The 25017-nt window shown below is 36.8% G+C and overlaps 6 protein-coding genes and 1 long non-coding RNA gene across 9 annotated transcripts in view; 6 read left to right on the plus strand and 1 right to left on the minus strand.

Moving 5' to 3' along the window:
• The first annotated feature begins 531 nt into the window (after positions 1-531).
• On the plus strand, positions 532-2868 carry LOC118434081. The gene is made up of 5 exons (XM_035846838.1): positions 532-677; positions 838-1810; positions 1939-2177; positions 2363-2533; positions 2626-2868. Exons 1-5 carry the CDS (start codon positions 565-567, stop codon positions 2750-2752), a joined length of 1623 nt encoding a protein of 540 aa, XP_035702731.1. The 5' UTR covers positions 532-564; the 3' UTR covers positions 2753-2868.
• Positions 2869-4620: 1752 nt separating this feature from the next.
• On the plus strand, positions 4621-5140 carry LOC110842365. Its single transcript, XR_004833188.1, has 3 exons — positions 4621-4821; positions 4894-4905; positions 4975-5140. It is a non-coding gene; the product is annotated as an uncharacterized LOC110842365 (long non-coding RNA).
• A 3451-nt stretch (positions 5141-8591) lies between these two features.
• Positions 8592-10452, plus strand: LOC110863209 (retinol dehydrogenase 12). Its single transcript, XM_022112465.2, has 5 exons — positions 8592-8933; positions 9016-9092; positions 9169-9404; positions 9486-9789; positions 9864-10452. The coding sequence occupies exons 1-5, from the start codon at positions 8726-8728 to the stop codon at positions 10047-10049; spliced, it is 1011 nt and encodes a 336-aa protein (XP_021968157.1). The 5' UTR covers positions 8592-8725; the 3' UTR covers positions 10050-10452.
• On the minus strand, positions 10223-11586 carry LOC110863211. 2 transcript variants are annotated; one of them, XM_035854521.1, is made up of 4 exons: positions 10774-11586; positions 10619-10671; positions 10503-10540; positions 10223-10408 (listed from the first exon to the last, which is right to left on the minus strand). In XM_035854521.1, exons 1-4 carry the CDS (start codon positions 10971-10973, stop codon positions 10370-10372), a joined length of 330 nt encoding a protein of 109 aa, XP_035710414.1. In that variant the 5' UTR covers positions 10974-11586; the 3' UTR covers positions 10223-10369. The 2 variants fall into 2 exon arrangements, with proteins under 2 accessions (XP_035710414.1, XP_035710410.1); XM_035854517.1 differs by having other exon boundaries at positions 10471-10540; positions 10774-11328.
• Positions 11587-11717: 131 nt separating this feature from the next.
• Positions 11718-13735, plus strand: LOC110863210 (retinol dehydrogenase 12). The gene is made up of 7 exons (XM_022112466.2): positions 11718-11999; positions 12287-12342; positions 12430-12500; positions 12608-12785; positions 12860-12917; positions 12992-13280; positions 13355-13735. Exons 1-7 carry the CDS (start codon positions 11851-11853, stop codon positions 13517-13519), a joined length of 966 nt encoding a protein of 321 aa, XP_021968158.1. The 5' UTR covers positions 11718-11850; the 3' UTR covers positions 13520-13735.
• Positions 13736-14323: 588 nt separating this feature from the next.
• On the plus strand, positions 14324-15479 carry LOC110863630 (protein quiver). Its single transcript, XM_022112979.2, has 4 exons — positions 14324-14668; positions 14737-14856; positions 14934-14969; positions 15091-15479. The coding sequence occupies exons 1-4, from the start codon at positions 14545-14547 to the stop codon at positions 15303-15305; spliced, it is 495 nt and encodes a 164-aa protein (XP_021968671.1). The 5' UTR covers positions 14324-14544; the 3' UTR covers positions 15306-15479.
• Positions 15480-20104: 4625 nt separating this feature from the next.
• The window catches only part of LOC110842376 (eyes absent homolog 1), a 30079-nt gene continuing 25166 nt past the window's right edge, over positions 20105-25017 (plus strand). For both annotated transcript variants that reach the window (XM_035859890.1, XM_035859892.1), the window contains exon 1: positions 20105-20731. In XM_035859890.1, the coding sequence (XP_035715783.1) occupies positions 20693-20731 (39 nt within the window). In that variant the 5' untranslated portion in view covers positions 20105-20692. The remainder of the gene's footprint in view (positions 20732-25017) is intronic.

Below are 25017 nucleotides of genomic sequence, written 5' to 3' on the forward strand. Positions count from 1 at the left end.
TGGCAACATTAAGGAAGGAAACCAAACTTTTTTATTTAGTCCTGTAACTTTTCGAATATTGACGCGAGTTTTAAAATTCCAAGAACATGTATTCTTAGAATTTACTTGTCTGATTTTACAAAATGCACTGTCAATTAAAAAAACATACATGTAACAGCCATTTTTATACCCAAGCCAAATTACATGTAGTGCACAAGTTGGGATAACCTGAAAATGAAACGATCTATGTAGATGGGTCATTATGAAACTAATTTTTACAGCTTAAAGTCATGCGTAAATCGATGTTGAGTTGCAATTAAAACCTGCCATATTTCATCAGTATTCATATTAATTATTTACTATTGTATTGTAAATATTTTGTGATATAAACAAATCTTAAAAAACAGAACAGTCAACAATTGCGTGTTGTTGGTTTCGTTGATCCATTATGTCTTTTTTTAGTTCTCAGTTGACTGCGTTGATTAACATACTTTGTACAATTAGAGAATGGCAGTAGTCAATTCGATTTTAATTACTTTTTTCTTGTTGTTTTTCTTTGAATCAAACGAGGTTGAAAGTTGGAAAATGAAAGTGTGTCTGAACGGGACAGTGTACTCTGCTGAAGAATACAAATGTAAAGCCGGAGTCTGGTTTACTGAGCCACGACTTTTGGGGTCCCTCTGTTTCGATAAAGGAACGTAAGAAGGAATTTAATATGTAAATTCAATGAGATAGAAATAAGATAGAAATACCCCATAAATATGTTCTACTAAATAAATCCAATTACAGAATAACTACTTGATTCTTTTGAGCATTGAAGAGTCAGTTTATCAGTATTGGTGTATTTTAAATCGTTAGATGGGCGTTATATGAGGAATGGTGTCAATCAAATCCGATTATTTGGAGCGCTTACCCTCAAACCAAAGGATGTATTAGTCACCTCTATTTGAAAAACATAAAGATTGCAGGCATCGTTTATTTGGGGAATGAAAACAACGGGGGACAAATAGCTACTTCTGGTCGACGTCTGTTTCTAAACAATTCTGATTTGAAACGTGGAAAAACATTTGATTTAGTGGATGATAACACGTTTGAAGTTTTGACCTGGGGAACGAATGCATTTGCAGTTGAGCAGCATCGAGGCTTCTCGAGACTTCAAAACTGCTTAATGAAACCACGAACTGTGTTCTTTGGTTATTACAAGTTCGAATTGGACGAAATACATAATTTGTCGATTTATGTGCAAGAAAATCTGTGTCTGGATTCAAAATTCCGTGGAGATCGGATTCAAAAGAAACCAAATAAGATGCAGTTTAAAGTGCATGGAACCTCTCAGAAAGAATCATCAACAACATGGGAGACAAAAGAACCATGTAAACCCGAGTTTGCAATGCCTGCCATTGGACAAGAAGATTACTTGGATTATAGCCAGGATGCTACTAGGACTGCCACTTCTCCCACCACTAATAAAAATGATTCCGACGTTGTTAGACAAAACGTTGACGATCAATCACAACGAATTGGGGCAAAATTTTATGCTTCAAAGTTCTATCATGAACTTCCGGTTGAAATGTTTGATTTTATGGAATGGAAGTTTTTGGAAATTGGGAAGAAAATTTTCAAAAAGACATGTCCAACTACAATGGTTCCAGAATTGTATTTGGACGATATATTTCTTTTGTTTAAATTTTTACTCGAAGAGTCTTTCACACTATTTCCACCAAACGTGGATCCTGATAATGCAACAAGATTACGAATTTTGAGAGCATTAAAGAAATGTGAAGCAAGCGGAACCTCATTTGTCTTCAAAAATGGCAAGAGTTGTTCCAAGGTAGGAAACGTACCTATGTAAATACGTTTGCAAATTGAGAGCTACTTGGTCAAAGGCTTTATATATATGTGCATTTATTCGGGCTATAAATCTCATTAAAAAAATTTTCACTCAATTTTCTTGACTAGACTCCACTACTCAAGTTTAAAGCTCGGAATGGAACCACAATTTTACAGCTTTTACAAGTACCGAGACAAATCAAGATTAATGTAGAGAAATTCGATCTAATTTTGGAGTCGGTTTGGAAAATAATGCTGTTCATTCATTACTATTGCGCTGAGTCATCATTTAATGAGTTTTCTTCTGACTTGAGCGTTTTGCAAAATCGATGGCAGTCCCTGATAGCTCCTGATTTGATTCGTCGATGGTGAGTACGTGCATGCACTTGATTGTGTGCTTCTTGAAATGAATTTCTCTTAAATGTCACTTACTATAGATACATATGTACGTAAGTACTAGATCAGTACGCATCTGTGCAGAGATGCTCTTGAGTATTGGGGTTGTCGGATTTCCATTTTTGCGACTACTTATAATGCACATATGTATTTGTAGGAAAAATCCAGGTAGTTCTTATGACATGATGCAGCGTTTATTCATGAACATGGATCTTGACTTGACTCTTGAGAAAACTATTCAAAATTTGGATCACTGTGTTGGAGCGGCCCATGTGCATTCTTCTTACAAAGGATGGTTAAAACGACCGCTGACTAAATCAGAATTAAGGTGATCCCCTTGATCCCCTTGATATTGAAGTTTTACTTGCCACAAAGTTTTAATTCCAATTAAGTAGATATGTAAGTGCAAAATTTATTTAGGAATAAAAATGCAACTCAGCAAGATCTCATTTGGGATGGGCAAGCCTACTGTGCCATGGATTACACGTATCCTGCTGAAAAACTAGGATTCCCATTAGAAAAGTGTGGAATAAGATTCTCTAATTAGCGTGTAATTTGAGGACCATTTATTTATTTTCTCAGAATACAGCGAGACACGATTCGTAGTACCTTTTTTTACATAAAAAGTTATAAAATAAAGCAAACAATGTCAATAATACTGAATCGAAATCACTTGTTAATTCACTCTTACTTAATTCACACCCCATTATACCTGTACATACGGCATGTAAGATTTCCGTTAACGTCAAGTTTTGGTCTTGTTTGGGTAAAAGTATTGAATGGATGAGATCAATGAAATCTAGGGAAAGTTGCGTTATTCTTTTTTTGATATTAGACGTGTGTTTGCCAGTTAAAAGTGTATAAATAATGGTCCTTGCATGTCTCACATGTCATTTGAAAGATAGAATTGGATCCGATTAATTGTTGCTCCGGAAGGCTAAAATTTCCCGATTTTTTCGGGTGTCGACTTTTCTGCATTGGTGTGTTTACTTGACTAGTCTAAACCAACAAAATGGGCACAAACAAAGTGGTGAGAGACTTAATTAAGAAATAAATATACAAGTGTTACCATTATTAAAAAGAGTTACATACATATACCTTCGAGTACTCATACTACATACATATTTTGGATTTCACCAATATAGGTAATTGTATTTTCCCTGGTGGCGTTAGCTTTCATTGTGACAGTTGAGGCCACGAAGGGAGGCGGTGGGAAGGTCATCGTGATAACCACAGGATCAGCAGGAGGAGGACAAGGTGGGTGCATTCATTTTACCTTTATGATATTAATATCTGTTTATGATAGTACATTTTTAAATTGTTTGTTTAACTTATGCAGGGGGATGGGGTGGTAGCGGTGAGAATTTTTTGCAATCATTATGCATAATTGTTTGTTACACTTTGTAATACTCTGTTCCAAAAAGGTGGCTGGGGTGGGAGTGGCGGTGGCGGAGGATGGGGTACGTAAACAAGTTCAAGAACCTATCAGTACAGCTTTGCTTAGCCCGAACCAGGATTAGTACACCCATGTTTGTCAGAATGTTATACTATTTTTCACGAATGTTTGCACTAACTAACGTCAGTTGGTAGTATTAAGTACTTGGCACCAAATACCACGAATAGTGGAGGCTGTTCCTATAAAAATTTCGAAGTTTAACCCTCCAAAATTCGAATCCTAAGTTATTTTTTGACTCCTCACTAAATTTTAGCTGAATATACCTATATAAATTCTTAGAAATCGGTATGGGCAGCCCTGTGCCCTTTTGGTTACCTTTTGTACATCTTTCACTCCATATAATTTCATGAGAAGCAATTAAGTAACACCGTTCCGAATTTCAGCTTTTTGCAACAAGTTATGAAAATTGGTATGGGTCACCCCAACGGATTCCGGATGTGAAAACCAATTTTACCAATTTGACTTCATATTCTTCTATTAAGGGCCATTATCAGCCTCTATGCAAAATTTCAGCTCGATTGGATGATTTTGAAAAATCGGTATGGGTCACCCCCTAGGGTCCCTCCAGATGAAAATTTTTGCAATTTTACTTTATATTCGTTCATTAGGAGTCATTAGTACGCTCCATGCCGATTTTCAGCTTTCTATCACAATTTTGAAATTTTGGTGCATAATACCCTACCCACTTATATGACCCCCACCGGTCCAAAACTTTTCTGATCGAACCCATCTTCAAAATCGGTCGTTGCATTGCCCAGATACATTCCTGTACCAAATTTGGTCCAAATCGGGCAACTCGTTCGAGAGTTATCGAAAGAGAGACGACGGACGGACAGAAATGACGATTACATAAGCCCTGGTTCGGGCTAAAAAAATTGAAATTCATATTTTTTAACGTTATTTTTATGATATTTTTAGGGGGTAGTGGTGGTGGTGGGGGGTGGGGCGGGGGCGGAGGTTCGAAATAATTTTTTAATAAATTAAAAGTTAAGTTAAACAACAGTTCAATTAATTATTTGCAGGAAACGGAGGTTGGGGAGGTATGTAATCTTTTTTTAACCGATCGAAATCGAAATTAATATTTCGAATTATTAAAGGATGGGGTGGGGGAGGACATGGAGGTGGTTACGGAGGGGGTGGCCACGGTGGGGGTCATGGCGGTAATTTTTTTGCAACAAATTTTATTAATGGATTCAAGTTTGCAAGCATTCTAACAATTTGTTAATTTTTAGGTGGTGGTTATGGTAAGACCCTTCAAAGATTGGAAACTTTTGAAGTTATGTACACTGTATTTATTAATTATACACTTTTAGGAGGATGGAGGAGAAAGTAGTCTTTGTTCTTCTAACTTGTTATACATTTCCTCTGCCTCATCATTCGCTTCGAATGTTTGATGGCCTTACAACTATTAGTGCCTTACTCTAATGTGCGTTCAATTGTACAATTTTTGAATAAAGCTATTTTCTCTGCAAATTTGTATATATTGGGTTTAGTTTCTTTTGCTTGGCATCAACGGGAATGCATATGTGTATGTATGTACATGCGTGCGAATCATACATAAGGTTTTGGCATCGTTATTTGCAGGTCACAGCGATTATGAGCACGGTCACGGTCACGGTGGTGGAGGTGGGTATGGACATGGATCAGGTAAGTTTCGGAGATAAAAAAATTATGATTTTCACTTTTGTAGTTGTCTCAAGGTTGATCTGGGAATTTTTTTAAAAATCCTGTCTCCTATTTTTATCCAGTGGGGTGGGGTGGGCCTGGGGGAAAGGGGTCCGCCGGATCCAAAGGCTCAAGTGGGGGGAAAGGGGGGGCAGGCTGGGGCGGCGGAAAGGGGGGTGCTGGTTCTGCGGGCGGGGCTGGTGGGTGGGGCTGGTAGATTTTAACAAAAATGAAACGTACCTTAGCCAAAGGATTATCCCATGTAACTTATGCATTAATTTGTATTGGTTATGGCTGATCCTTGAATTTGATTGTTAAATAAAAATGAAAATCTTTAAATTTTTGTAATCCATTAATTTATTTTAAAAGTGCACGCATGAACTACTATGTACAGTATGGCGTAGATAAATCTGCAGTTTCAAATTAGTTACGTGTCACCTTTATAAGAAATGCAAATCTATACATGTATACATGTACGTATATATATAGGTACGTATATATATATACGTACCTAAAGTAAGGCACGATATGCGTATTAAGGACAATCGATACGACTATTTTTTCGCATCAACGAACAAGCGTAGGTGCCCCCTGTGACTTTCTCACGACAAAACAGATAAAGTTTGTCCATTCATTTGGAGAACAATGCGTCGTGTTCATGCATGCAGCCAGTATTTTGTACATAATACATTTACTCGAGTAGGCGTTATCGAAAAACTCTTTTTTTGTACTGTATTCTTGAAATAATTGTTTTATGTGAAAAAGGGAAAGCACACTGCTCACTGCTCCATTTCCGTTTATTTATATGGTCATGAAAAGGATGAAAAGGGGACAAACAAAACTGCTTAAAAGATTTTACTTCCTTCAATTTTATTTAGTTTCGAAAAGAACCTTGAAATGGGAGTTTCTTTAAGAAGGCCTTATAGTGAACAGTTTTAAAATTTTGAAATTTCATCTGGACTACGCAGTACACATATGTAGTAAAAATGGTCGGGCTAACTGGTATTGCAACAATGTCCATACTTTTTTGTATCACTGTCGAAGCTATGCACAAGAACGGAACTGAGGAAAACACAACAACAGATAAAATATTAAATTCAGTGAATTCGACTGCTCTTGGGCTTGAAAATCAATTATCAGAACTACATTCTACGCCAAAAGTTACTCGTCACCTTAGTCCGAAAATGTTTCTCAAAGAGAAATTTTTAGTCGGAGTGAAACGACCATGGTTCAGTAACAAACTCGGAGAAAAGCAAGTGATAATTGTCAAAAAAGTAGAAGGGAAGGCTGGTGCTGATGACGGAGTATCTCTGAGATATGCTCCAAGAAGCTTTGACATGGGAATTGGAGGTCTGGTCAGCAACTTTGATTTACATCATCAAGGAGTCCTTCCAACTTCCGGAACGCCCAACAGTTTGGACCATTTATACCTCCCTGAAATGATTACAAAGGATTTCGCTAAACCATTAGATTTTAATGGACTTGGTCAGTTTCAATCTGACGCCACCAGTTCTGCTACTGGCGACTTTGCGTATGGGCAACCAATGAGTTTCAGAGGAAATCCAGCAGATTTTAATTACAACCGTGGCGAAATTGAGCATGGAAGTATGGGTGGAATGGGGGGCCCCTTAAGACCTCATAATTCGTACTATGGAGGTCATCCATCCAACAATAATGGAGATTTTCCTCCTGCACCACCTCCAACTTATCCCACTAGAGATAATTACCATCATCACGAAAATGACCGTCTACCTCCACCATCACCTCCAGCGAAACCAGAATCTCCAATCAAGCCGCCTTTGCAAAATTCTCCTCCAAAACAAATACCCGAAAACGACAAAGAGCGTCGTCCAAATGAACGGCGTGGTCACACAGATGGGCCACCTCCTGGGTATGACCGAGTACAAGGAGATGCTGGATTCTACAATATCATAGATCTGGCCAACTTAATCAACTCGAATGGATTTCCATTAGCAAATCTACAACAACAAGCTAGCTCTAGCTCTTACAAGGGTTCGTCACATCATGACGGAGAAAATGATGACAATAGAAATTTCAACGACGAATTCCAAGACGATGAAAATAATTATGGTCAGTTTGGTAAAAACAGACCAGATTTTTCTCGTGGAGAAAGTGGCGGTGGTGGAGACGGTAGAAGAAATTATGGATTTGATGGTCCACAAAAAAACTCTGAAGAGCAAGGCGGATATGAATTCTCCTACGAGCATCCGAATAGAGGACGTCTTCAACAACATAATGAAGGTCAGCGAGGTCGTCCCCCACATCATTCTCATGGAAGACCAGATTTTGATCGGGATCGGGAAACTCCTAGCAGGCATAATTATGATAATGACGGGAATGAGCATGGAAACTACAGGAATCGCTTCAACTCTCCACCTGGCGGCTCGTCTACTAATTGGAATAGCAGAAATAACAACAAAAGGCCAGGGTTTGGCGGCGGAGACCGTGGAGAGCAAAATTATCATAACTTGGACGGACCACGAGATGGAAGCCATCACGATATGAACTATGATAAGGATACAAGAAACGATGCGGCGCATCCCGAAGACGGTCCACCGCCGAACAATGACTACGACTCAAATTTTGACTATAACGATGTAGGACGTAAACCAAATTCGTCTGATCGAGGGGAAAACAATTATGATGATAATCCAAGAGACGACGTTCCTAATAATGATGACGACAATTATGACCTTTACAACAATTCCAACCCCAAAAACGGGAAAGGTCAACGTGGACAACATCATCAAAGGCCACAAGAACAACCCGACTTTGAAGATGACTACAGCAGTCAAGAAGATGAACAATTTGACAACTCCCCACAAAAATCTGATAGCGAAGAGCAGATGGATTCACCAAGAAAGTCTAAAAACACTAAAACTAATAATACAAATCATCGAACGCCAAACGGCTTCAACGAATTGATGGGACTTGGCGCATGATTGTTTAATTCGAAATTGTATTTAAACATTGACATTTCTGAAATAAATTATAAAAACAATTTAATGATTCCTACACATACCTTCATCGTGTGTTTTTTTGTAGGCGTACATATTTCTGTACATTAATAGGTTTGACATCAACAAAGCAACATTCCCTGCGAGTGCATACATGGCACATGCATTCTTATTTATTTCTTATGAATTCACTTTACATACGTAAACACCCTCATGAAACCAAAACCGGCATGAGTGTCCCTTGCATTCACATATATGTAGATAGATAGTTAGAAAACCAGATTCTTTAGACGAGATAGAAATTGGACTCGATCATTGTCAGATGTTTTCACGTCACTTATTAATAATATTCCAACATTGATTATTAACTATCAAGTAGTTGCGACTCATAAATTAAGGATATCGTAAAATTTTAACAGAAATGACAATTTTGCATACGCTAAGGTTAGTTTGGTACTTCTTAGAGTTTTCCTTTGAAGCAATTTGGTACAAGTTGTGGGGAGGCAGTAGCGAGGACAGAGACGAGGAAGATGTCAGAGGTAAAGTAATTGTGGTCACCGATGGAAATTCGAGAATTGGCAAATCCCTCTCCATGAAATTGGCCGATCGAGGAGCAACAGTAATATTGGGTGAGACTAATATTATTCTTGTCATGTAATGTTGAGCACTCAACACTAAAAAAATGCAAATCTATTACTTATACTATTACAGGATGTAATAGTAGGAATATGACAAAAGGAAAGGAGGCACAAGAGGACATCATGTACGAAACAAAGTCTCGGAAAGTTGTACAAACAAACACATTATGCAGAATATTCCCTGTCAACTTTTATTTCATGTTTACTAATATATAATTAATTATAGTTCCTTGTGCAACTCGATCTGGAGAGCTTTAGTTCAGTTCGACAGTTTGCAGACCAAGTGGCTAAACAATTTCCACAGATTCACATTTTGATCAATAACGCTGAAATTTGTAACCAGACTCTCGATCTAGAAACATGCCAACAAGGATATGAAAAACACATGTGCATAAATCACTTGGGGCATTTTCTGTTGACAAATCTGCTGCTTCCGAATCTTCAGGTGGCAACTCCGAGCAGGTGCTTTATCATTTTTAATCACGTATTATGTTGTAATATTGGCATTTATAAATATGCAATCATGTATGTATACAATCACAGAGTAGTTGTCACCTCCTCCTCAACGATGCTATTTTCAAACCTCAATGCAGACGACATTATTCTGCAAAAATACTCGAGCCCTTTAAAAACTTCCACGAGCTATGCAACTAATTTGTCGTATAATAATTCCAAAATGGCAAATTGCTTATTTGCCAACGATCTGGGAAGGCGATTGAGAGGACAAGGAGTCACTACTTATTCCGTGTGTTCGGGCATCTGTGACGCACAGGTCTTTGCGACCACAAGAGGAGCTATAATGATGGCTAAATTATGGTGGACAATCATTGGTTTGTCACCAGCGAGGGTATGTCCATGACTTGTTGTACAAGATTAATAATTGAGACTAGCAATTTAATATGTAAAAATCTCAACACACAGGCAGCCGACTCTATTTTATATTGTGTGCTCTCCAGACGATGTGAAGATGAAACGGGAAAGTTTTATCGATTCGAAAAACTTTATCAGCCTGGAAATCGGAAAATAAAGACTGAGGCTGCAAGAACACTGTGGATAGCAAGTGACAAAGCTGTTAAATATTACATGACTGATGAACCAGCAGTATAGTATGTTCTCGTATTACCGAATTAACATGGTTTTGAATGGAGTGACGGGATGCGATTTTCAAATAAACTCTTCTAGCTTTCAGAACCTAACTGATTCCTTCTTTATGAGAGATGAGATAAAAATAAAATTGGGGAATTGGTCAGGTTCATAAATGAAAATTTGATTACAATATGGACTGGACAAATAGAATAATGTTTGTACTGCACATAAATAGACCTATATAAATATCTTACAGGTTCTAAATAATTATGAGTGGAATGTTGATGATGGCTAATGAAAATAGGACTGATTTATGTATAAGTGCTCTTATCCCTCTTGCATTACTCGATATACTTGATGAGCACCTTTCTATAAATAATCTGCAATAAAATTTAAAATTTTGATTGTTTCTAAAATAGTAGAATTTTGTTGTATTGCTTACAATTTACACAATCTATTCAATGAATGCCTTACAGGTTGGCATTGTTTTTGGGGTTTCAGAGATTCCAATTCTGCATAAAAATAACCTTCTTCATGGATCAATTCATATTGTAAAGATTTATTAACAAATTCATATGCAAAAAATATACCTTCATAATTAAATTCACAAAACTGTTCAGCACAAAACTGGTTATATCCAATGCTAAAGTGAATATAAAAAAAATACCAGGTAATCTCAATGAACTGAAACATGCCATACAAAATTGGTATTGCATATTTGTAGTATCTACATAAATGAAGTTACTTTTTACTGCACTCTTCCGTTATTTGAACACGACAATGTTTCCAAGCATTATTCACAACTTTTGTAACTCGGTCAAATTCTCCAGGAATCCAGGAAATAGAAGATAGTTGTTCACAACAAAAACCCCCATAAAAAAAGTTGAATAACAAACATATTGCTCCAAACAAGTAATTGTAAACGATTCCTTGTAGATAAACCATTTCTCACTTCTAAGCGAGACTACAATTTCGGATTACTTTTCGGATTACGTTTTTGAAAAACTTTAGTGCTCTCATTACAGCACCAAAAGGTTAATGGCAGTACAGTGATCAGAGCATGAGACTATGTAGTACCATAATAAAAGGAAACAGACTGAATTATGCAGGCACTAAACAGTTGCGCTAAATGTGCATATGGGTAATTGAAATATAAGACTCAGGTAGATAAAATTATGGATCTGTATTTACTCAAGAGCATACAACGTGCATACATGCGTACGTAGATACATAAAATGCATATTGCGACAATCGCATGCATACATAAGTGACGCAAAAAAGTTATATTAACTGTTTTACAGATATTCCATTCGTAATGTTTTTTGACATTTATTAGTGGGGTAGAGAGTATGAATACAGCTTAGGATTCCCAATTAAATACCTTTGCATTCTACAAACTCTATGCTCCTACATAAATCAGAAAAAGCATCAAAATGTAGCATTTTATTTACATGCCTATTTAATTCTGGCATTCGTAATAGTTTCAGTCTGGCTTAATTGAAATTAACGAGATAATATTTTTGTCATATAAAATATCTGAATTCTGCTGTGGCGGCCTTGGGTGCTTCCCAGCCACATTAAATACCTTTCATGATTCAGTTGAAAAAGATGCTGCATGGTTCAGAAGATTTTAGGCAACTACCCACAGCAATCGCACAACATGCATGCATCATATATGATCTAACCTTGAAGATGATTTTGACTTCAGCTGAAGATCTACCTGAAAGTAGTCAAGAAAAGAGATTAAACACGAACGTAGTTCTTCCTAGACGATTTAGACAATAAAATAAATCTAAAATAAAACGTCTTCATATAAAATAAAATGGCTCTTCACGCATCTCCCTTCCAGCTTTTTTACTTTCTCGTAGAATGGTTTGTGCTACAAGTCCTCCGTTTGTTTCAGGGTCCGTCTCCGAGAACGGAAGAATCTGTACAAGGAAAAGTTGTTGTAATCACAGGAGCTAATTCGGGGTAAGAGTTAATCATACCTGCAACAATTGACTTATAATTAGTTCAGATTTAATTATACCCGTTTGTGCGGGCGGGTGGTGTTTCGGTTCCGAATATTCCAAAATGTACAAACATACATACATACACATGCATACTCAGATTTTTTTGTACAATTGACCTCTACTGACCCAAGCACCAAGATCCACGTACATACATATGTACATTTTGGAATATTTAGAACCGAGGGTACACTCGTGTATTTTCCATCTGCTGGGTTAACCTATGTATGAATTGAATTACTTGTTCAGATTGGGCAAATATGTCGCGGACGAAATGGCCAAGCGGGGGGCCACAGTTGTAATGGGTATGATTCATATTTTATACCATGTTTCATAATTGTGTTCATATTTTACTGCATACGAATGTTTGATTATCATACATATGCATTCAGCATGTCGCAATATGGTCGAAGGACAGAAGGCTTTAGAGGAAATTAAAAGAAATAGCGGATCAACGACCGTTGTAAGTTTTTAAAACCCTATACGACCGGACTTTATGAAACCATGTACATACAAGTACTCCCTACACAAATGTAATTGTAATAAAATTGATTTTTTTTCTTGCGGTAGGAGTTGTCCGAGTTGGATTTGTCTGATGTTTCTTCCATTCGGAAGTGTGCGGCATCACTAAAATCGAAATACCCTACAATTGACATTTTAATTAACAATGCTGGAATATCCCTCGATTGTGCAGAGCGTAGGTTCACTAAAGATGGTTTCGAACTTCATCTTGGGACAAATCATCTTGGTACTGATTCATCCATCTTTATCGTTGGATGCATTACATAAATAATATTTTTGCATTCATTGATATTTTTGTAGGCCATTTCTTACTTACAAACTTGCTGCTGGATAATATTAAGAAGGCTTCAAGCGGAAGGTAAAATTATTACCACCGATTCAGTTTTCTCATACGATTTCTAACTAGTATCATTGACAATTATTTTTTCGCAGGATAATAACAGTGTCCAGTACGGCCGCGGTGATGTCCAACTTAAACATTGATAATTTGATGCTCGAAAATTCTGGACTTGGGTTGGGCAACACAATGCCGTACAATAACTCAAAACTTGCCAACGCTTTATTTTCCAAGGAACTGGGCAAAAGGCTAAATGGCACTCGGGTGAAAACGTATTCTGTTTGTCCTGGCCTCGCAAGGAGCAATATTTTTCAACATTATTCCACTACCGGAAAGATTTCAATGGGATTAGGAAAATACACATTCTTTCTGCCTGTAAACAAGGTACGCTGGATTAATTTCGACAAACTCATTGTGTGGCACATACATATTTTCAAGTTTCACTATTTCATTTTCAGGCTGGCGATATCATATTATTTTGCGCCTTGGCAAAGGAATTGTCAATCAGCTCTGGAAAGATGTATCGCTTTGGGCGACAGTTTTCGTCGATCGAACCTTTGTTGACAGATCATTTGGCCACAGCATTGTGGGAAAAAAGCGAACAACTTGTTGGTATCCAATAAGATTATAAACACAGAATGTTCGACATAATAACATTGGTATTAAATTATTGCACATTCAATGCACACTTAATAATGTGATAATCATTTCTCATCATTCAAGTTATTACTTTTTTATAAGCTAATAAAAAATATGGTACATATAGACATTACTGCATTAATTTTGTTGTTAAATAATAAGCAATTTCTCATTCTAACAATAAACACAAATTATACGAATTAGTCATTGCGTTTTAATATTGATGTGCATGCGAGAAAATGAGTTAATTTCCTAAACAATATTCTTTATGACCATTCTACTCATTCGACATGTGGGCATACGTACATAGATCATAAATGAACATCCATTTTATTATGTGCAAAAAGTTCTCATGATTATCGCAATTGGTCCTGGAAGAATGGATAAAACCATTTATGATTAAAGTTTGTGGTTCAGCCATGTGCGTGGTTAAAGTCATATAACATGTGTACTGAAAAACTTGAGAAGGATTTAGAATTTGATGCATTCATATTTCGACCTACCTACATATGTACGTACCTGCATGTTATGATTACTGTAAGACACATGAAATGTTTTATTTCAAGTCTTGAACTTAAACTATAGAACTTTTCAGCTTGGGAAGGCAACATATAAGTATTATAAACCATCGTTAATGGTTAGGCGAGCAAAGAAAAGGTTTGCTGGTATAAAAGCTATAATATCCTATGCTAGTATAATAGCAAGGATATCGGTCGAATGTCTTGTTTAATCACGTTTTTAGTGGCTAAATCATGTGTACTTTTGTTGACATAGACGGTAACCAGTAAAGCCAATTATGTCCAGAGTGTACATACGTGACTGACGAATATGTTCATTATTATTGCACTGATGCTAATACTCGCCAGAAGCAGTACCATCACAGCAAACTGAGGAGAAGAATTGAAGTTCCACATTGTGTTCATTATTGCAGAAAAATAGAGTATCAACTAAATAATAACACTTTTAGTTTCGAAACCAAGAATAAAATTAGTAGAATCTGTTATTTACTATGCCACATTTCATACCGGGCCGTCAACAGGCTTCAAATTTCTGTTCAAGAAGAAAGGCAATTGTCTTTGTTATTGGGGTGCTATTCACAGGCGCACGTGGTTTAAATATTACGGATTGCATGGGTAAGACGTTTGAATTTCTTAATTTAAGCCAGAGCCACGTTTGAAAATGTATATCTTCTTAACTTCAGAATCTACGGAGGGACAACTCTGTTATCACTGCGACAGTTCGCAAGATTCTCATTGTGGGAACCCATTTCAATATTCTCATTATTATGGGTCAGCAAACGTATATTTGACTCAATGCGAAGGTAATATAAGATATGAATATATGTACATATTACATTTATACACGTAATATACATGTGTTTTTCCTCTGTGTGTAAAGGTTGCTGCATAAAAATTGTGCATCCATCAGGAAATGGTATTCATTAAGTCATTCACATAATGTCAGTACTTGGATGAATCTTGTGCTGATTATTTAATTAAGAAACGTCCAATTCGTTGCAAAGGTCCTATATATTTTATTGTTATGAATTGTGAAGGAACGAGGAGGAGGATCCAGCGCTCTTGCACCGATTTGCTCCCCGAAGTCAACTTCATGCTGACGGAAAACTGTGACGCTTCTAATCGCGAGCGACAGATTTGCATCTGCAAGCGTGGGCTGTGCAACGATGGGGGCGCCGTAAGGCCCTGGTGGTCACAACAAGTGTCCTTCTACATCACCTGGTTTGTGTTGTATCTGGCAATTAGTCTGTAATGCATAATTTCCCATGTCCAACTGATGTTTTAATAATGTTTATGTACAATAATCTAAAAATTGCTTCTCCATGTCGTGGTTGGTTATAGGAACATACTATTTTCTTCAAATACAAAAAAAAACGTTGAAAGAACATAGAGTCTAAATAAAAGTTATTAATATTTTCTCCTAAAATCGCAAAGTTGCTTTTGATCATATATTTACAACAATATTTTGATAATATTTGGCTGTGGGGGATAGATTTCATTGAGCTTTAATGGAACAAAGATCAGATTTCCGTTTAATAAACTAACAGACAGATGGCAGGAAAATAGGGATGTGTCCTATTCGTCTCCCATAAGTTATTATGAAATGAGAAGCATTTCCACATTTTCGTCAAATGTTGCATTGAATAGTTTCAAACTTGGTCTACAATGGTTTTCAGCAAGTAAGCAAGCAGTAAAGACGTCGTGGTTTGTTGGAAGATTGATGGATGTGTTGAAGTGTTGAAGACGACGAAACATTGCCAACTGAGAAAGACATGAAGATTAATAACGAGTTGACTGAAAACTTTGTGACGGCTTGCATAACAATTTAAAAAAGTAGAGTGACAATGGATGACTTGGTCCATCTGCTCATTTTTTCTGATGTCGTCCTCCCCCCTCTACCAAAAATAATAATGTCATTGTAGGGAAATCAGCTCATAAAATTGGGATTACCGATTGCTAAATAAATAAATACCTTGTTATGATTCAACAGGGTGCTTTACGGTATTCTGCTTATAGACAAATAATAAAATTATCCATTTCTTAAGATACCATACATAAGTATGGAATTGTTGGATACAATTTCATAGACGTCATTGTGAAGCTTGACAAATTGAACCTGTATTAAAATAACAATGTACATATGTAGGTAAATCCTTAAAAAATCAAATTACTCTGCATCACATAAGAAAAGGTAAAATACTCGATTATATAAGCAGCATTTTTATGCACATTACAAATTCATGGGCTTCGAATTCGTAGACTTAGGATAAATGACAAAAACCATTGTCTATTTCTATTATGTAAATGATCTAAGTTTGGGTTTGATTTGAACGCTACCATGTATTTAGTGACCTATTTTTATATTAGCTTGGATTGTGAGTAAGCGATAGAATCTATTAGGAAGAAATATAAATTGGGCATGTCTATTGAATTTCACTCATAATTGTGATATTGCAGTTGCAAGCTCATCGCCAAGAAGGCTCATCGTCTTAAAAAATTCCGTAATTGCATTTTATTTTAAGACATTGTTGTAGAATTAGACATTGACTAGATTTCTCTAGTCAATTATTTGTGAGTATAGTGGGTCAACAAATCTTGTATATTTTTTAGGCTTGCGTCATTCCTTTACACAATGTCAATTTGTTTTCACAAAGGAGCTTAATCCTATTTTAAAATAGTAATTCTAAATGCTAAATTTTCCTTCGACTCTTAGAAATATGTATTGCTGCATAGCCTTGGTTGGTTGACGTGCATGGAGAAAGGAGAGAAAATCGATTAGTTTCTCGGGCGAAGGGCTGGAGGAGGCTGTTAGTGGAGTTTGTTGAGTGTTTGGTTGGAAATTAAATTGAGAAACACGATCGCTCCTCTGAGACCTCTGAGACCATGAATTCATTGTCACCCTCTTTTTCCAGACCGTATTCGTCGTCGTCTTTCACACTTGCACCATTCGGGGCCGTGATGAGACACTTTCTCGCAACGCACCATTCATCCTGCTTTCATTTTTAAACCTAGAAATGCTGCATGGGCAACCTTGTTTAGCTCATGGCGACATGTATCAAACGTCGATAATTTCCAGTCTATCTATTTATATCCAGTACAGAGATTTAATTAGAAACGAATTTTCATTTAATATCAGAGAAACCGTCACACTCACCTGCTCATAATCTCAGGTGATGCATGATGAAAATAAAAGGTGTCGAATTTCACCTCGACATGGACTGCTGTAAATATGATTAAAAACTTATACAAGTTTTTTTTGCTAAAGACTAGATATACCTCAACTTGTCATTATGAAATCTTTGCCGTGAATTGTTAAAGAAGACCAAACATACAGGGCCCACTTTAATTGAAGCTGTTCATACATATTGCTATGTCGCTGCGCCTTAATTTCCAGAAGAATGATCAGAACCTTCAAAATCTGGAGCAAAAGTAATGAGGCAAATCCAAATTATCACGGAGATGAGTTAAAAGCAGGTTGTTGATAAGATATGAAATGAAAATCCGTTCATTCGTGAGGACTGAGGCGACATGACAGTTCCCAAATGGACTCAAGTCCTTAAGTGTGCACTAATATAAGGGAGAAGTTTAGAAGGATAGTCTTCCTTATGATTAATGCTGGCAGCAGTGTCTACCTTTCTTCTGCAAGTACACTTTAGCATAACCACGCTTGATGGTAATTACCTTTGAACAGAAGAAGCCCTCTAACGTATCAATGTGTCCAATAGCTTGGAAAACTTGAGACTATCACTATTTATCACGATTCTTGCTCCATGGCACACAACTCCAGAAAACAAACATCAAAAGTATGAAAATATTAAAAACTATGAAAATAGCAATAATTTATGGAGGGCATCTAGGTTTATTCGTTCATATTAATACGGAGACCAGTATGCATACATGCATGTTGATGTAAGCAACAGTTTTCAAGAGGCATTTACTGCATTGGGAGGGAATGGTTTTATGCATCATTTGAGTTTGATACTAAATAAAAAAACGAAGTAGGTACACTGAGGTCTCCTAAGTTGTATGTATACATAGTTGAATAAGGGAGTTACATTGTTTTGTTCTTTCACTAACTCGAAAGTTGCTGGTTCGCTGCTTTTTCAAACATTTTCTACTCCAGACGTATTATATTACATTGTTGCAGCTTGGCTTGAAGGAATTTCCAATTCCAGTCACTACTCAAAGGAAAGTTTGTGGGTGTGTGGATGGAAAACATCAACGTCTTTGTTTGAAACTTACATTTCCACAAAACCTGAGCAAATTATAACTACCTGTTCCAACAAAAACAATATATGTATGCGTGTATAGCTACATCTACGTACATATACGAAGAGCCTGTTATAGTCATTCAAAGTTGTGTGCTTACCAAAAGGACACAATGTCCTCTGATCTTTCATTTTTTAAATGATATTTTCAAATTTACTTTTACATAACTAACCACATTGACTTAAATCCTAGTGATTCTTTCAGTTTTTTCTCAGTTCAATTTATCAACAAGTTCGCATAAATTGTACGAATTTCTAACCCAACATTGCCTAATTTCATAAGCTCAGGTTATTAGGAAATGATACAGTTTTATCGTCATCTATTTCCAATCCTTTCAAACTACAAGAATCCCAACAAGTGCAAATATCTACATGGATACATATGTACATACTGTTTTTGTATATCTTTCGAGACATACAAGTTTAAAAGTTATCACAAATATGAATACACGAACAGGGAAGAAAAATGAGGATCCATCCAATTTAAAATTGTGTATGGTTTTAATGTGCAAACATCATAGGAACGAGAAATCGGATCGGGGGGCGGAGCAGGCGAAATTTGAGACCTACCTGAGTTTATGGGCAACGATGTGAAACTGGATGGAACCATCATCATAGAAAAGCCCGAGAGCAACTTTTACTTCCCAAAAAATATTTCTCCTTTGCAACAGTTTCCCCCAATTTCCCATCCTTTTCCATTATCTGCCTCGTAAATAAAAGCCAAGAGGGCCATGCTGAAATACCTTATCCAATGTTACGTATTGGTTTTTACCTACAAGTAAAGCCGTCTGCGATCTGTTTTTACATATACTCAAAAAGTTTACCGGTACACGCTTATTATATTCATAATATTCATATTGTACACAATATATCTCTCTCCATTAACTTTTATTTAATTTTATGCGTACGTGAGTGCATTTTGAAGATGATGCGCAGTTAACAAATAATATTTTTCTAGAACCTCAACAACCCAAAAGCTGCTGGTTATGTATGAAGAGCTCTAAATGTTATGCAGTTGATCATTAACGTACTATTATTTTTTTATCAAAATCTGTCTTCCTATTGTCCCTACTTTCCCACTCATCGAATTGATTTGCTGTTGACGTCGTCGTCATTGCTACATTGCATTACAACAGCCAGGCATATGCATTATGTAGCCCTCGTTCTTTCACACTCTTTGGTGCATCGTCCGTCTCTCCTTTCACTCTTGAGGTGGTTCGGGATCAGTTGAAATTGACAGTCGGTGGTAAGAGTCACCCAGAGGTACGAAATATTCTAGCTGCATGCATAGTTGTACGTTGATGATTAAAAATGTGTGCCCATTGCACATCCCAACTAGAAAAGAAATCATGACGCAATTATCAATCTTAATGGAGTAGTTTTGAACTGCTTTATTTTATTTTTCCTACTACACAAGTATCTCCAACGGGTTCAAACAAGTATATTGCCAAATTTCGTTATTCCTTTTCATGAATAATGTAACAAACCTTTGATATCATGAATGCGAGTAAAGTTTTATAATTGAAGTCAAAGATAGAATGCTTGATCTGCAGTCAAATATGCATGACTTGGGCCGATGGTCAGAGTGAATAGAATCGTAGCTACATACATACATCATCATCCACCAAAAAGAAAACGATCGAAACTCTGGAGTAAATATGTTGGTAGATGAGGAGCACGTTTTCTGCTCTCTTAAACCAGTAGTAATAACAATGAAGATGGGATGATGATCATGGGAGCGTAGATTGTAAGTCGACGTAGAGTTGGGGAAAAAGTGGTGGGGATGGTTCAGTTCACCTTCAACAGGACGATAGAGGATTTCACTTCCATTGCTTCATCCTTTACATACCAACTAATCCGAAACCAACTTTCTTCTCAGTTCCTCGGGTGAAACCACACAAACTTTTACCATTAAAAGCAACATAAATGTTGTAGCCAATTGTGAAATATTTCAACGACGGCAAATCTATTTTTAATTGGATTTAAAGTAATGTTTGTAACAACAGGTTTGAAGGAAAGTGTAAATACAATTGGATAAGTTACATTTTATACAGTTTAAAAAAATGGTGTAACTATGTACAAGGAGCGGACAACTGTTACAAAACTGTGCTTTTCACAAAGAGTGCAACAAAAGTGAGCTAATTGATTTTGACGAACTAAACAATTTAAAAGGTAACTGATCAGTTAGCATCAAATTTGCGGAGACAGCGTAAAGTAACGCAATCGAGGAAGAAAGCTTGAAGAGAGAAAGTAAGAATAGCGTCAGTCGATCAACTTCATCACATTCACCACGGTTTCATTTCACGACGACGGGATCCAGTGTCACTCGGTCGATGTTATTGAGAAAAAACCGAAGAAACAAAAGAAGATCATGCTCTATCATGTCTCCTATTCACAACCCTTATATCAGGTTATTCTCATTCCTATTTTTGTCTCACTTTAGTCATAACTTAGCAACAACATTTTGCACAATGACTTTGAGACTTGATACGTCAAGATGAGTTGAGATAAGAAGAGTGGGGAAATGTGTCAAATATGAATTATCAAGTTTCAATTCACGGAATCCCACTTTCATAGGCACCCAATAAATTTACACACAGTTTGGCTGGTACAAAATTAAACTGTTAGCTGTCATAGAAAGACATCTGAATCGCTGAACAAGGAAGTTCAGTGAGTTGGTCAATTTTTAACATTTTTGAGGTACTATGCAAAGTAAGCACTCGCAAAGTTTGGATTGGAATTGGAGTAACTTGAGACTTTTATTTAAAAGTCAGCACTTCAAAGCAATCAATTTGCTTATCATACAAAATTGTTGGCTGTTAATGAATTTATACGATTCTGAAGAAAATGTATGTATATTGCAAGAAATAAGGTTTGAAGGACACGCAGAGCTGGAGACCCGTTTATTTCTATTTTGAAATTCAATATGATCCGCTGCAATGTCATGTATATCCGATTCCATGTATACGGGAGGCATTACTGAGTCCTAGTTATCGTATTGTTGGCTCTGTCGCACATGTAAAGTGACCTGTGCGACCTGATGATGTCATCCTTGCAACTTTGACTACACCACCACCCACAACTTTTACTACTGCTACAATTGCACAAAGTATTGGATAACACTTGAACCTTCCTTTCTTCATTCACCCTTCTTGCAAATTTGTTTGATACAGCCAATACATGCACTGATCGATCATTCCACGCATTGCAGTGTCTAATTACACCCACCACCCACTTGTACATATGCTTCTCGTGTTATCTCGTTCGATATCTTGAACACCTTGATGCATTCATAACTTTTTTGTAGTCATCTATTGCAGCATACAGTTATCTGTAAACACGTTTTGATTGATTTTTTTCTTCTCGCAATATCAGTACGAAGGGCAGGACTTATTTTATGAATTATCTGGAATTTATTTTCTGTCATCAATTTATTTTTTTAGTTTGTGACAGTAAAAATAGTTGATGGAAACGGAAAATGTTTTTTTTAATGTAATTGTGCAGGGTGCAGGATGCGACAAAAAGCCTTCGTCCTTCTCATCACTTTTGTGCAGAGGAAATCTTTTATTTATTTGTTCATCTTGATGGAGATAAGTGTTCTGCTGCTGAATGAGTAGTAAACTCCATCAAGTTATGTCTCCGGTCGACCTTTCTGAGCTAGACATCAACCGTGATGAGGGGATGTTATTCCTTCCATGGTTTGTCGAACTTTTAAACTTGGGCATCTTTAAGCCTTCAGTTCAGTCTGACCAGCTTTGTTTGTTAAAATTGGTAGGATGTGTCACCCCAATGACAGGATTGAGTAGACATATAAGTGAAAGATTGTCATCACTTTTGCACAATTTGTACAGCTAATCACTTTATCTCATAGCATTCATCTCTTTTCTATCATATCGTCGACCTGAACTTCTTGCACACAAAACAACAAATACATATGTACTGCAAATTTAGAATAGTCTTGTTATTGATGAATCGGGCTATATTTTGAACAGAGTTGGAATTAAATACTATAACTTGTCAAATTGTCGCAAATATGTGCTACAATTACCAACAAGTATTTTAGATCTTTATCATTGAAACTAGTATTTTACAAAACCAAATAAACTCGGACACAGCACACAAAATTTTACACGTTTCTGCAAAACCGAAATTCGATCTCCAAGTTTCCTGGTGTGAAAATTTTATTCTATTCATGTGAGACTCTTTAATAAAGAGTCTTTATTCTGAAAATAAAGTTTGCCGTCTAAAACTCATGGACTTGAGGATTTTCTGAAACGTCAGCAACATATCATATCGTGACCCAATGACCGCAACCACAAAAACGATTCACGTCATATGTCAAGTCTAGATTAAAGGGTTTATTTATTTCAGTTTACATGATCTTTTGTCTTATTTCAACCAAAAGCTGAAAATCTTTCTCACTCTCGCCCTGCTTATTGTGAACAGTACTCAATCCTGACAAAACAAGTCAACTAACCGGTACATACCCTTCTTCACCTTAATTTTCAAACTTTATTATGATTAAAAAATTAAGTCAACCTTGGTTTCCCATGAAATTAGTGACACGCATAATACACTAGTAATATTTAGTACATCTTTGGTGGCTCGTACTGAGAAATGCACAGAGAAATACATTTTTAAAGTTTCACCGTTCCCCATAAAAATTGAAAAAGGATTACATTCTTTCTTTATTCATCTATCGGATGTATGTGCTTATTGATTATTAGTCAGAAAAAGTTTAATTGCACATATTTTCATTTCTGAAATCAACACCGGCCGGTTCGCTTATGTTATTGCTACTTTGAATGAAACACACGTTGTATGTATCCAGTCTGTAGTATTATTTCAAATTTAGGTGGTCGCACATTGCTCAACATATTATGCAAATACATTTTTCATCATACGTTATAAGACAAAATGTACACGAGTCAAAAAAGCCTTCTGAAATTTGACCCTGAAGAAACATTTAGAAACGTAAGACTTTACATAACAGCAGCATTTATTCCAAAGAATCAGCGCAGTGCATCGTGTGTATGTAGAAATTTAGAGCATATGAACATTATTTTCTGCCATATCTCTTTTTTACAAAGAAAAATGTGGAGATTTGAGATCAAAGATGTTTTTTCTAATCTTTAGTGAACGGGAGACGAGGACGAAAGAATGTGAGAACAGGCATAAAAAATTGCTGAGAAATTCGTTCGCACATACGTAGAAAAGCGAGCTCCGGAAGGAAGCATGTCCCAGAGAAACGGAGAGAAAGAGAAAATGCCAGTGCGTGAATGATTGTCTTATTCGTTTGAAAAATGTCTCGCTTTGCACTCTGCACATTACTCTTCACTTACTTTGTGGATATCTCTCTCTGGTAGTAAAATGTGCGACGTTGCCGTGCACGACCAGTGAATGAGCACACATTATCATCTGTACTCACGAGCATTGATGAGGCATATGATAGATCTTATTGCATGGGAATGTTGACATGTTGAAAAACACGAGACAAGCCAAGAAGACGAGTTATACACACAATTCATTTTTCTTTCCCATTTACTGCTACGTGGGGAGCTAATATTAGCTCCTTTCTCTTTCTCCCATCCATTGTCCCATTGTGTGGACAGAGAGAGTCGTCATTGTTTGCCTTCTTGAGAGTTCAATTGGTCTAATGTATTATCTCATTCTTGTCGTCATTATCGTCATCACTCTTGTTCGCATCTTGTAGATCAATGTACATATTTATGGTTCCGTAGTCTTACCTCCTCCTCACTTGCACGCCTCGGAGTAATTCACAAGGAGAAACGAGATGAATCAGAGCAGCACAATGGGTGATGGATAAGTGCATGAAATACGTATCGCCGTTGAAGATTCCATGGGGGCCATCTCCTGTAACGTTGGATTTGGCTCTTTTGGAAGCTTCAACGACGATATGCAGTTGTAGTGCCAACATGCATTATTGGGAAGCACAGCCACAATAGTCTTTCGCATCACATCATCCTTTGATTCCGAACGAACGAACATGTGAAAAAACAAGGAGACGTTGTTTATGACCAGATAATACACTTGTGTCGCTTAAGTTGTATGCAACTATTATCTCCAGTAGTGAGTGAGAGAGCAAGCTCCAAAAAATGTGTGCAGTGCATGACATTGTGTGTTTAAAGACCGAGTGAATCCATCTGTTCGTCTCCTTTTGTTCAAGAGAAAAATCGGATGGACTGGTTGTAAATGTGCCAGAATTATATAATAAAGTACAATGAATCAGGTTAGCTAAATGGGAAATTCATGTTTGGGGCACTATGAGATTTCGATTAATAATTATTGCATTGGCTTCGCTTTGATTAGTAAGAGTTGTATAATGAAGAGAATACTGTGCCCATTATACATTCCAGTTTTCGGACTTTAGTCATAATACATAATGGTAAATAGTAGTGGATGCCTTTTTGTTTGCTTCGATGCAGTTGGCTGCTCCCTGTCCTGTTCTGACAGGGAGAGCCGAGCGAGATGCAAAGCCACCTGGATTTACTGGAAATGTATCAGGTTTCTTCTCTCTTTTGCACATGGGAAAATAGGATGATGCAGTGCAGGAGATATGCGGATGGTGGTGAATCCCGTTTAAAATCTATCGGATGTATGTATCTGCAATCCAACAAGGCTGGAAGCTCTTCATTCGTAACTCATACAACTGCCAAACCAATGTGAGCCGAATTA

This window comes from Folsomia candida, unplaced genomic scaffold (genome assembly GCF_002217175.1).
Source record: "Folsomia candida strain VU population unplaced genomic scaffold, ASM221717v1 Fcan01_Sc001, whole genome shotgun sequence".
Lineage (NCBI taxonomy): Eukaryota > Metazoa > Arthropoda > Collembola > Entomobryomorpha > Isotomidae > Folsomia > Folsomia candida.

What these genes read in the sequence shown, in the direction of transcription:
- LOC110863209 (XM_022112465.2), top strand. Translation starts at nt 8,726, where the DNA reads ATGACAATTTTGCATACGCTAAGGTTAGTTTGGTACTTCTTAGAGTTT. An exon ending in AAACAAAGTCTCGGAAAGTT is followed by an intron (nt 9,093 to 9,168) that starts GTACAAACAAAC and finishes AATTAATTATAG; the next exon opens with TTCCTTGTGCAACTCGATCT. An exon ending in CAGGTGGCAACTCCGAGCAG is followed by an intron (nt 9,405 to 9,485) that starts GTGCTTTATCAT and finishes ATACAATCACAG; the next exon opens with AGTAGTTGTCACCTCCTCCT.
- LOC110863210 (XM_022112466.2), top strand. Translation starts at nt 11,851, where the DNA reads ATGGCTCTTCACGCATCTCCCTTCCAGCTTTTTTACTTTCTCGTAGAA. An exon ending in ATCACAGGAGCTAATTCGGG is followed by an intron (nt 12,000 to 12,286) that starts GTAAGAGTTAAT and finishes TTACTTGTTCAG; the next exon opens with ATTGGGCAAATATGTCGCGG. An exon ending in AAGAAGGCTTCAAGCGGAAG is followed by an intron (nt 12,918 to 12,991) that starts GTAAAATTATTA and finishes ATTTTTTCGCAG; the next exon opens with GATAATAACAGTGTCCAGTA.
- LOC110863630 (XM_022112979.2), top strand. Translation starts at nt 14,545, where the DNA reads ATGCCACATTTCATACCGGGCCGTCAACAGGCTTCAAATTTCTGTTCA. An exon ending in AAATATTACGGATTGCATGG is followed by an intron (nt 14,669 to 14,736) that starts GTAAGACGTTTG and finishes TCTTAACTTCAG; the next exon opens with AATCTACGGAGGGACAACTC. An exon ending in TGTGCATCCATCAGGAAATG is followed by an intron (nt 14,970 to 15,090) that starts GTATTCATTAAG and finishes TGAATTGTGAAG; the next exon opens with GAACGAGGAGGAGGATCCAG.
- LOC118434081 (XM_035846838.1), top strand. Translation starts at nt 565, where the DNA reads ATGAAAGTGTGTCTGAACGGGACAGTGTACTCTGCTGAAGAATACAAA. An exon ending in ATGGCAAGAGTTGTTCCAAG is followed by an intron (nt 1,811 to 1,938) that starts GTAGGAAACGTA and finishes TTTCTTGACTAG; the next exon opens with ACTCCACTACTCAAGTTTAA. An exon ending in CCTGATTTGATTCGTCGATG is followed by an intron (nt 2,178 to 2,362) that starts GTGAGTACGTGC and finishes ATGTATTTGTAG; the next exon opens with GAAAAATCCAGGTAGTTCTT.
- LOC110863211 (XM_035854517.1), bottom strand. Translation starts at nt 10,973, where the DNA reads ATGGTTTATCTACAAGGAATCGTTTACAATTACTTGTTTGGAGCAATA. An exon ending in ACGGAAGAGTGCAGTAAAAA is followed by an intron (nt 10,672 to 10,773) that starts GTAACTTCATTT and finishes TATTCACTTTAG; the next exon opens with CATTGGATATAACCAGTTTT. An exon ending in TTGTGAATTTAATTATGAAG is followed by an intron (nt 10,541 to 10,618) that starts GTATATTTTTTG and finishes ATTTTTATGCAG; the next exon opens with AATTGGAATCTCTGAAACCC.